The 12,200-nt window shown below is 34.9% G+C and overlaps 1 protein-coding gene across 1 annotated transcript in view; it reads right to left on the bottom strand.

Moving 5' to 3' along the window:
- Cad99C (cadherin 99C) overlaps positions 1–12,200 on the bottom strand; it is a 258,171-nt gene that overhangs the window by 17,405 nt on the left and 228,566 nt on the right. Inside the window, exons 14-24 of the mRNA XM_089639482.1 lie at positions 11,150–11,352; positions 10,318–10,458; positions 9,668–9,797; positions 8,922–9,082; positions 7,230–7,403; positions 6,447–6,656; positions 5,233–5,481; positions 4,352–4,447; positions 2,946–3,099; positions 2,320–2,615; positions 1,623–1,850 (exon numbers count right to left, since the gene is read on the bottom strand). Coding sequence (XP_089495608.1) covers positions 1,623–1,850; positions 2,320–2,615; positions 2,946–3,099; positions 4,352–4,447; positions 5,233–5,481; positions 6,447–6,656; positions 7,230–7,403; positions 8,922–9,082; positions 9,668–9,797; positions 10,318–10,458; positions 11,150–11,352 — 2,042 coding nt within the window. The remainder of the gene's footprint in view (positions 1–1,622; positions 1,851–2,319; positions 2,616–2,945; positions 3,100–4,351; positions 4,448–5,232; positions 5,482–6,446; positions 6,657–7,229; positions 7,404–8,921; positions 9,083–9,667; positions 9,798–10,317; positions 10,459–11,149; positions 11,353–12,200) is intronic.

The following is a 12,200-nucleotide window of genomic DNA, read 5'->3' as shown; positions in this document are numbered from 1 at the left end:
ATCCTTTGCAAAATATGGACTCCGTATTTGGAAAGCATATTCCAGGAGAATTCGCACATATGTTTTGTATATTTTAAACATCATGTCCGGTGTTACCTCGAGGAAGGCTTTCCTGATTAAATAAGTTATTGAATTTGCTCTTTTGACAATCTCAGTTAAATGCGGTTCCCATTTCAAGTCTTGTGATATGGTAACTCCCAGGCCCGCGATTCTGGAGTTAAACGATCAATCGTTTTCGTATGCGCCGTCTTCGAGTGAAAAACTACTAGTCGTCGCGACTAACTTTTTCGAATGTTTCAATTTTACGTATTCTTGAGCGTCGAACGGTCGAAGTTGGTAGAATAGATGATTATATTGGCACCCCTGTGAATATTGTCTATGTTCCTGATGTTTTTGGGATTTCTATGGTGTGACTGTCAAACAGACAACAGTTATTCATTATTCAAAACAGAAATGGCTGCGGGACATATTACAAATTGCCAAAAGCAACTCTTAATTGAGCTTGTAAGCTCCGATAAAGACTTAGTAAGTGGGAAATTTTCACCCACTTTTACATTTGCGGAATCCGCGGGAAAACAAAAATTGACAGCTTGACTAGATTTTAGCATAGATACGCCAACAACCTACCACTCGCTGCCCTGTTTCTACTGGTTATACCCAGTAGTTGTTGTGTGGAATGACTTTTGACGTTTGGCGTCGAAGTATGTACCTTCGACCAATTTCGGGAATAGCAACGATGACCAACGTACGTACTTTCGACGGCGATTACGAGCGCCCTCGTTTCAGGAATAGAGCCCCTGGTCTTGTTGTAACGTCACTGCTTTGAATGTGTTCCATTAAGTTTGTATGCAAAAGTTTTTCCATTAAGTTTGCAACATTGGCCATGTTCATATTACATCATGCCATGTGATTGGTCGGCGGGTTTCTGATAGAACTTGGATCGCTCCCACATGGATTGGTCGGCAATGTGATTAAGAATGGGAGGAATTTGGGCTATATCGCGTTCCATGTACTTACTCACGACTCGGCACTGCGGTATACTATTTTTATATTTTTTTGGATTACTGATTAATTATTAATTAACTATTACTGAAAACTGACATACGTATGACATCATGCGTACCCTGCCAGATTTCAAGCATTTTGGAGGGATTTGAAAACTTATTTTAAGATCATTTTATGTGTGAAAACGACATTTATAAAAATAAATAAAATACTGGTAGATACATATTTAAGACACAGAAGGCGTACATTTATTAAAAAAAATTATTGACTGTAATACCTTATAATATTATAAAATCCTTAAATATTCATCACAACAAATCACAAAGATAAAAAGTTTAAAGTGATGTTAATTAACTGAGCGTAGGGAACTCTTGTTTTGATTTAACCACTTTGCATTTCATCTCTCTGTAAATTTGTTTGTGTGTTCCATAACCGGTCAATCCTGTTAATATGGTAGTCGTGTTTGATAGTGCCTTTTTATTTCGCCAGAGTGTATGAGCGTTACGACTGTTGCGAGCTGTCAAGTCGGAGTATTATGCGAAGTCTACTGTTCACAGAACAACTAGTTAAAAATCATCTATGGATTAACATAAATGTTAATTCTGGTATTAACTTACAATTACAGGTGCGATAGCAGTGGTGTAGTCAACTCTTGATCCTGGATTATCTCTAGCAGCCACGTTCAGTATAAATGGCAACTGGTCCCCGGGAACACTTTCAAACGTCTTCAGATTCTTAATGGTGCCAGATTTAGAGTCAATGTTGAAGTATTCCTGTGCAGAGGCACTCCAAGATGACTCCTTGTAATGGATCTTCCCAAAATTTCCACTGTCCAAATCTTTAGCCTGTAAAAAGAAAAATCATATAAATAAATAAATGCCGTATTCAAATCTTTAGTCTGTAATATAGAAAATTATGTAAATAAATCAGTGGATGTTTGAATAAATTACGTATCAACACTAGGTTTTTAAGTCGGTTGAGTAATTTTGTCCCACGTTCAAGCGAATGTGAATTTGAATAAACTGTGCACAAGTGGCATATTGGATGATAAGCAATGCTCGTAAAAATGTTATAACCGATCATGACAAGCATGCCATAATATTTTAGCAACAGTCAATAAAAACTCTGCAGCAACAATAATTTTAATTTATTATTATGTACATATTAAAATAGATATTTTTTTCACGATTGTTGATTCATTGCAAACATAATAATATACTGGAATGAAAGATACCTCAGTATCGCTTTGATGCTAATGTTTTGTAGTCTATTGTTGAGGTGAGATCGTTAAAAAAACAAACACTCCAATCTCACCTGCACTTGAATGATGTTAGTGTCGAGATCGATATCTTTTGTAACAACCGCGTAGTACTTCTTCCTGCCACCCTTGATTTCGGGCTGTTCGGGAAAGACGAAGTAGGGGGAGTTATCGTTGACGTCCGTGACGTGGAGACGGAGGCTGGCGTAGCTGCGGTCGGGGTTCACGAGACCCTGCAGGGAGTCCAGGTGGACCTCGAGGTGGTACTCTGTTTGATTCTCGTAGTCTAGTCGAGGGGCTATCAGGTATATGGCACAGTTTTTGTCATCGGTCATCACAGCGTAGAATAGTTCTGGGAATAAGAAAATGTCATGGTTTAGACGGTGATGGAGCAAGTTATTGAAATAAATGTGCAGGGAATGAAAAACATAATACGGCACTTTCTCACTAATCCGCTGAGTTGTCAATGCGTTTGGGTCCCACCCAGGCATAGCATGTTCAATTCCTTGGCTGGCCAAGTCCTCCATCATAAGTACAGTGATCAATATGAATATTTTTTTTCTAAGCCATAATATTTTTCATAAAGATCTTCATTATTGGGCTTATGGAAATCAGAAATAATTGGCATTACTATTACGTGACAGAGACTTATAGCATTTGCTTAAAGTAAGTGAATTATTACCTTCTTCATTCCCCTTGGTGATTTCGCACTTGAGGGGGATGTTCTCACTGTGCGCCCTCTGGTTGATGATGACGATGGTCTTGAGAAGAGTGTGAGCTGTAGCATTCTCCGGCACCTCTTCGGTGTATGAGGTATCGGCAAAACTCAGTCCAATCTAAATACATAATATCAAATAATCAAAAATAAATTTATAATGCTAATTTTTATATATGTTTACTATCTTATATCAGAATACTATTCTTATTACATTTTGGTAATATGTAGCAAAAATGTTTAAAAAATGACAAATATACCAAAAAAAAAAATTTTTTATGAATAAGTTTATTACAATAATAAGAAATTAGTGAAACACAAGTACCACGCTTTGTTTGCAGCTGTGGTTATTTTCATTTTAAAAATTAAATAAATTTGCTTAGTATTACGACACCACGATATTTTCCGTATTTATTTTAATACTTAACGAACTTAAAAATAGTCGAAGAAAAAATTTATGTTATATCCAATAATTTATATATTTATTCCCCTATTAGACTGGTGAAATTTTGTAAATATTTCAAAACAAAATTTAATATTAAAAATTATACTGAAATAATACAATAATAAGACACTCGTCTACAAAAATAGCTTTTTACTTATTTTGTTGAATTTTCACGGACAGTAAAGAAATGAATAATTTTATTTTTAAACCTAACCTCTACGCACTGCACACTGCAGTGCGCCTCAAGGCAGTCGTAATTTCACTGGACTGCAAATTTAGCCAGCCGCAGAGTAGGGGTTTTACCAAAATTGGAGCGTAATGCAATAAACACTTGTGATGAAAATTGTAGTTTCGAAGAGATTTTTGAAATGCATAGTTTTCACTTTTAACTAAACTTTTGTGTGTAACTCTTTTGATTGGAGATACCAAAAAAGCGATGAAACACAAAATTTCTGATGTCCTATAAAATATTAAAAAGGAGTAAGTAAGTACTAAATTCATAGTATTAAATAATAGGGGGAAAAGGTGTAGTGATAGCTTCCGGATTCCACAACGTAACACTAGAAGTCAGGATTTATTTCAGTGCAGAAATTCTGGGACTAACTACCATATGTATTCCTCTTTGCCCAGAATACTAATGGAGGGAAACAATTATACCAAGTCAGTGGACATATTCAATTTAAACAAATATAAAATGTTGTTTATGAAGCAATTCAGTTATGTACAATAAATAATGTATATTTCTTAATATTCATAATATGTAAAAGTCAGGAAAAAAGGCATTAATTAATAAATAAATAAATAACAAAATTCATAAAAAAAATTAACTGTATGTGGCTGAGCATCATTTTTATGAGCGATTTTTTTTAAATTTAAAATCATTAGGTTATTTTTTTGCAATACTAATAAGAAAAATAATAAATAATACCTCTGGAGGAACAGTAGCGACATGTCTCACATAAACGTTGAGTGTGCTCATACTAGACAGCTGTGGTTCTCCCAAATCGTATGCTTGAATATCCACCTGTCAAAATACAAATACACAATGAGCCATGTAAACACGCACATATTAATAATTGATTCATTCAGATAATATTATTAAAGGCCTCAAATACGCACATTCTTAAAATTTTATCAAACTCCGTACATTAGAAATGCATATTATTGATTTTAAAATGAACCACCACCTCAGTAGCACACCAAAATACTTTTAGTATTGAGAGTTGACTGACAATAATTGCAACAATTAAATTTATGTAACAATAAGCTAAGTACCCACGTTCATTCTTGCTCGATGGTTTTACGCTCATTCGAATTTGTCTCAACGTGTGTACCATATCGCTTAATGCTTTTTGTTCGATATCGAGTAAACGGCTCGATGCGAAAAAGATTCAAGGGACACAATTCTTGCTCGATGTTCGACATAAATTCGAACCGTGATGATAACTAACCTTCGATAGAAGAGGGTACCAGAATAAGATATGTAAAAGAAAAAAAAAATAGATTTGAGATTTTTAACGGCCAAAAGTATTATTATGATTTTTGGGGTATCATGTCGTGTGGGGCCTCTTCCTTCTTTGGCCAATGTTTCGGACAGCATTACATCATCAGAGCTGAAGAATCGTTGGCTATAGTAGGAAGAAGTACCACACGGCATAATACTCCAAAAAACAATCACGATAAGATACAAAAGAAAATATAATTTTGAGGCTTTTTTTTCATCGTGATGTCATTTATACCCTGTTGTCTATTATTATTGGGTGTCTAACATATAAGTATCAATTTAATTAAAGTTATTTCTTGACTTACCTGATATTCACTGCTGATTTCCTTCCTCAGATCATCCCTGATTCTCAAAACACCCGAGTCGGGATCGATCTGGAAGTATTTGGAAGCCATGTCCCTTCCCATGAGCTGGTAGCGAACTTTGTTATTTGGGGAAGTTCCATCACTGTCAGTTGCTACCATCGTTGTTACAGTTGTTCCGATGGCGACCTCGTCATCGAGGGTTATCGGTCGAGGAACGGTTGTGAATGTGGGCGGTAAGTCATTGCGATCCTGGATTAACAAATTAAGGAATTGTTATTAGTGAGTGATGGTGGAAGGCAGGAGAAGCGGAGGAGGATCATCGATGCATTTGAATGATCAAATATTACAGGCGTTGGACACGAATGTCGGTATCCGCAATTCTCCACGCAGCGCAGGACCGGGAGGAGTGAAGGAGAAACAACCAAAGGAGAATTAGTGATCTAACCTGGCATGTTTACGAGATAGTCCTTGATAGTCCCGATTATTCAACCTAAATATATTCTGCATATTTATGCAGAATTATTGGGAATGTTTAAGACTTTTTTTTTCAAGTACAGCCGAAGGTCTCCGAGTCAGTGGGATTATGGTATCATCATGCTGTAAAGCTGTAGGAGGTAGGGAGGGGAAGCAAATTGGAAAGAACAAGGTTGGAAATTGAGGGATGGACAACTAAAGCCATTTCAAATAAAATTTTGATTCTGAATGGTGGTCTTTCACCACAACAATACTCCGAGCATCTACCACGGTTAATATACAGGGTGTCCAGGGGTAAAATGCACAAAATTTGGAAGGCAATTCCACACGATGAAGTGATGGTAGAGGTAAAAAAGATAAATAACTTTTTTTTTAAATATTTTTCCATAGAAGAATATTTATTTTTCCATACAAACAATTCCAACTTCAAGTGTTGGAATTTCGAAAAAAATAATCTATCTTTTTTTAATTGTATTATCATGTAGAATAACCTCCCGAAGTTAGTGCATTACCCCGGGACACCTTGTATATTGTGAAATAACTCATATAAATTGAAATAAAATAAGAGAAACGTCAGCACGACCACTTTCATGCAAAACTTAAATTTGGATTTGAAGACTTGATTAAACTGAATAATGATTTTTTAAATACAAAGGTATGGCAAATATCTCGTACGGATATGTGCTATTTAATTTACATGTTTTTTTTTTAATTATTGGTATAGATATTTTTTAGTTTACCTCAACATCAACGGTAACCTTGGTGATGGACCCCTCCATCATAGAGTCATTTTCCTCGGTGCCAATCACCAGAATGTACATATTCTCTCGTTCATAATCCAAGCCCCTGATTGTCTTGACCACCCCTGTCTTCCTGTCAATTGAAAACATCTCCGTGTTGCCCTGTTTGATGATATATGTTATTTCTTTGAAGGTGTCGGGATCCTCAGCCTGCAAAACAAAATTATCAACAAGATTTGCATTAAAATTATCATAACACTTGCAATATTATAATTTCCATAATAGTTGTGTATAAAACATTTTATTTAAATTTATATGGCCAAAGATTTCAATATTTTTATTCAAAAATATGAGACGAAAAATATTGAATCTTATTTTATTTGGACGGTAAAATTGATATTTCTAAGTTCCATATCTCATCACGGAAATTTCTAATTGAAAATAGTCATGTTTGCCTTAATAACAGACAGAAAAAATGTGCAAATTTCATGATGCCGGAGTTCCCTGTTTGAGAGTTTCTGCTGCTTTAGACGATTTCCTAAAGGTCCAAAAGATCCACAAAATAGCAACCAAAAATATATATGCGTTAAGAAAAATGAAGATTATGTTGGTAGTATGATATTAAAAATTACAGAAGTTGATTTCTCAGTGGTCAGAGCACTTCCCCAGCAGAGGTCTTGAATTCAATACCAGTTTTTCGTTTGAGAGTAGTTAATATTGTCTTCAATGACTACCCATAATATGAATTTATGAACGGTAAAGACGAAAATAACAAATTCTTACCGTGACTTGCGTGACCAAAAGATCGGGTACGTTTTCGGGGATTGAAATCCTGTAAGAAGTCTTCTTGAAGAAGGGAACCTCATCGGGAACGTCCTGTACCTGCACGGTTACAGTAGCCGTGCCCAAACGCGGCTCGGGGGCGCCATCTTTTGCAGTTACCACAAATGAATATTCCTGCAAAGAAAACAATACTTGTAAATATCTATGCATAATTAAATCAGTATAACTGAAGAGATTAATTTGATATAAGTGTGTTGTGGGTGTGTCCGTTTCCATTTGCCCAAAGTAAGCTCAATTTTTTCTTACTTCTTGTGAATTTGATCAAACTTTTACAATAATACTGAAATTCTTTCTTGAACAGAAAATCAATTTCATTGGCCTGTCTTGTGTCTACGACCGGAAGGAATTAAGTTAATCGATTTTGACCACACTTCTATTGGTTAGCGGACTGTGTTCAATTTTTAAAGCCCCGAACAAAATAATATTTACAAATGAAGTTTTGCTCAATAATACCAGCAACTAATATTGTCAATAGATGTCTCTTTAGCTATAATTTATCAATATAACTATAATAGTAGATTCCTGTTTTACCATAGTAATCAGTTTGTTTTTTTTTTCAATAGAGTGACACTAGTAGATTCCTCTTTTACCATGGTAACCAGTTTCTTTTATTTGAAGATAAAGTGAGATTAGTAGATTCCTATTTTACCATAGTAACTGTTATTCCTTTGTTTTATAATATATATTTTCTCTTCAAATTTTCAAACTAGACGAACAGCAATTTGTGACCGAAGCGTCCTTCTGTTTTATTATTATAAAAGGAAAGTAGTTCTACTTTTTACGCCGGTCCTACTTGAGTGGCGGAAAAGGCATTGCTTTCTGATAATTTTATATAAATATTCTATATCAATCTTTTGTAAGGGTCCCAACTATATGTATATGTATTTTAAAATGTGAACCAAGTCTTCCCCATCTTCAAATTCTTGTCTTTTGTGTGGAAGAATATAATATCAAAAAGAAACTATATTTAAACCCGTAGAACGCGTAATACATCCTTACACTTATTGTACCGAAGATGCAGAACTTTTTTGATATTTTTGTAATAATTTTTGCGAAAATGAAAAAAAAATTGTAAATTAATAAAATACATACATGTTTTACAAATAAAACATCACTAAATGGCCCAACACTGACTAACTTCAGGAGTCGTGTTACAAAAGTAGGCTTTAATTTTGAACAATAATTTTATCATTAAGGTTTGGTGAATACTAGGTAAAAAAATATTGAAATCTGTATATGTATTATTTTTAAAGATATAAAGATGTAATAACTGTTTTAAACAAAATCTATTTTCTCGAATGGGACCGTTGTTTTCGCCCGCATGAAGCATGTTAACAGACAGAATCAATTAAAAAGTATCAAAGAAGTATGTTTCCTTCACCAGTTTCTCAGAGGCACATCTGTGCTGAATTAAGAGACTCTAGATACTGTTGCCTAGCTGAATAACTTTAGCAACTCACTTTGACCTCCATCAACTCTCCCCCACCACACCAATAAAAGGAAAATTTTCAGATACGTTCCACGGTTCCATTGTTGGGAAAACTGTCTTGTCCAATATTAGAAATGTAAGCAAATTCAATTGTAATAACAAGAGATCCATCAATATGGGACTAAGAGAAGAAAGGTTCTTACGTTTTTAGTTTCGTAATCCAAAGCGGTCTTCGTAGTGATTTCTCCAGACTGATTGTTGATTCTGAAGGGAATATTTCCCGGGATAAAGTAAGTCACTTGGGCATTGATTCCTTCGTCAAGATCCGTTGCATGTACTTTGCCAATTATGGCATTTGATGCCCCTAGAATAAAATTAAAAATAAGAAAATAAAAATGAGCCCACATTACCAGTGAGGATTTACAACATTGTAAGCGAGGAATCAGAACATTATTTTACTCCTTGATAGATGATCTGCTAATGCTACCAAATTGGATCAAATCAACAATAAAGTGTTGGCATTTGATAGTTACCAAGATAGGATAGGCTGTAGCAGTTTTTAAAAATAAAACTGTAATATAAGATATTGTCTTAAAATGCGTTTCAATCAAATTATTTTTTTATTATTTTTTGGAATAACTTAATGAGTAAAATCTCAAATTGTAATATTTAATTATTGAAGACAATATTAGTGATTCCTAACTGACAATTTGAAACAGAAAAAGATATGGTCACATCTGGGACTTGAACCCAGTACCCTTGCTTTGCCGGGGCACGCTCTACCAACTGAGCTAATGGTGCCCCGGCAAGACAAGGGTCTGTTCGAGTCCTAGATGTGACCGTATCTTTTTCCTGTTTCAAATTTTCGTTTAGGAATTGCTAATATTGTCTTCAATAAATACATATATATATATTTTTTTTAAAGTGATCAGAAATATAATTATTTTACCTTCTTTGATTTTGAAAACATATGGGACGTCGCTATCAGTAAACTCTGGGTTTTTATCATTGATGTCTGTCACTTTTACGTTTACAGTAGCTGTAGTAGAAAGCTTTCCTGCATCTTCAGCTCGGACCAGCTGCAAAATAAAACAAACAATTTAGTAGCACTTATGAGCACCTATCTTTGTGTGCAATAAAAATCTATAGTATCGGTGCACATGCACGTGTAACATTTATGAGAAACTGTAGTGAATTCATCCAACTCAAGAAGCGAATCTCCACCAATGTGCTGGTTTATAGAATTCACTGGGTGATTACCGGTGGCTGTCTTTCACCTGGATGGAGAAATTCCCCAAAACTGCTGATGAAACGGTCGAGTTCAACAGAGATCGATTGAGTTTTGACTAAATTCTACGACATAATATTGGAGTTCAACGGACGACAAAACTTGTCAGTTTTAGTAGGTAGTATATAAGGCGTAATTTTAGCCAATTTAATTCAGTAGATATTATTTTGTCAATAAAAACATGCTACATAATCGGTTCACTGTCATTTCTCTATGCCTCAGAAATGGCGATGCGGTAGTCACTAAATCTTCAGCAAAGTACGCAGCCATGACCATGTTCTTACTATTAAAAATGTATATGGTTAACATACCAGTTGGTAGCTTGTGAGGTCCTCTCTATCCAATTTCCTTATAACTGTAATTATCCCATTATTGGATCCTATGGTGAACTGTCTTAAATCATTTCCAGACACTATTGAATAAGTAATGGGATCATTTTCTGGATCGGTTGCCTGAAAAATAACAAATAAAAAACATGTCGCATTACAGAAATAAAACTTTTTTGTTGATTATTTCTTTCAGAAAAATAAAACCAACTGTATTCACCATACTCAAACAATTCAACAAAGAAAAAAATCTGTATAAAAAAAGAATGCATAAATTACTCACAAAGTTAACACAGTTGCATGCATATTATAATAAAAAATATTATATTTTTAAATACATTCGTTTTGGGTCACTTACATCTTACAACAATTAGATGTATTACTATTCTTTATATATGAATTCCATATATCAATGAGTAAATGGACGTAACTAAACACCTGCCTTTCTACATGTTGTCCAAAAACTCGTAATATATGCGAAAAAAAACGAAAGTACATCACGTTTGGAATAGATTTTGTGGTATAATTTATTTATGATTTGAGCTTTTGTTTTTGAGTAAAACGAATCCCAATTAGGAATTTTAAGGTCACATTTAAAAAAGAATAGATTGAAAAAGTTTACAAAAAACAAATCGAAATGCTCGAATTGAAAAAGAATTTTTTTTTTTGGGTTTTCTATGTGATGTAGATTTTGTAGATTCATCAATTTCCCATTTGTACTAAGGGTTTCCGTGTACTTATATAAAGGATTAATTAATTATATTAAATGATTCATTCTTAGTGAATAGGAAGTTAAAAAAATATTAAATATTCTTACGCTCAAAGTCACAACTGTAGAGTTAATACTGGCTCCTTCTGAGACTTGCACATCGTAGATGTTCTGATCGAAGATAGGCGGCCGAGTGTTTGGTCCCGGGGTGATGCTGACTTCCACTATTCCCTGAGTGGCCAGTCCACCAATGTCCTGGGCCTGGACGGTAATGCTGTACTGCTCTCCGGCGTCTAGTTTGCTCACAGTTTCTGTAACAACCAATAACAATGATTAATTATGTATCAAATTGGCACACATCAACCATAAAGATATATTTTTTAAGAGAGACATTCCTGGGTTATGAACTACCATAATTTTAAGCGGTAAAAATCACATTATATCACATTGAATTTTGGGTCCTGTAACTTGTCATAAAGAATGTTAATATTTTTATTTTATATTAGCTTAAGCACCCAGCGTTGACTGCGCTTTATTCTGAATTAAAGGATGTGAAAACGGGATGGGGAGATTTTTACAAATATCATGTAGACAAAGACCTTCCTCTTATTGAAGGTTAAACGTGTAAAATTTCATCAATCTCCGAATAAAACTGTAGATTTGCATAACAAACTCACAGACTAGTCCCGGTCGAACGTGAACCACCCGATCATTGTAACCTGCTCACAAACCACCAATGAGTGGATCCGTTACTTTTTTTAACAAAGATTTGATTGTCAGTACCCGTGTCTTGCAATGGGTGCCACCCATAATTTATGATGAGCGACCATAGACATATGAATTTTGTTGACCTGGCATCTTGAGTCTCATTCTAGCGACAAAATAGAGATTGCAGATTACCTGAAGTCTAAAATGGGCTGTCATTTACCTACTGCCTATCTACATCAAAGAACAACGGGTACTCTGGTCTTGAGTACGACGGGTACTTTCGACTTTCGGCGGGCGGTGCACACATTGATCTCTCTTTTCTCATCCATGGCATTTTTTCCATGTGCAAAAGTACCCGATAAAAGAGCAGGTACACTTGACCCGATCACTTCGCCAGTGGGTCCTGAGGGACCCGGGTCGTGTAAAATGATTGATTATATCACAGACACTT

The sequence above is a fragment of the Hesperophylax consimilis genome, chromosome 14 (assembly GCF_061612785.1).
Source record: "Hesperophylax consimilis isolate HC1 chromosome 14, BYU_Hcon_1.0, whole genome shotgun sequence".
NCBI lineage: Eukaryota > Metazoa > Arthropoda > Insecta > Trichoptera > Limnephilidae > Hesperophylax > Hesperophylax consimilis.
Note: the sequence above shows the minus strand (reverse complement) of the source record. Positions and strands in the feature narration are given on the sequence as shown.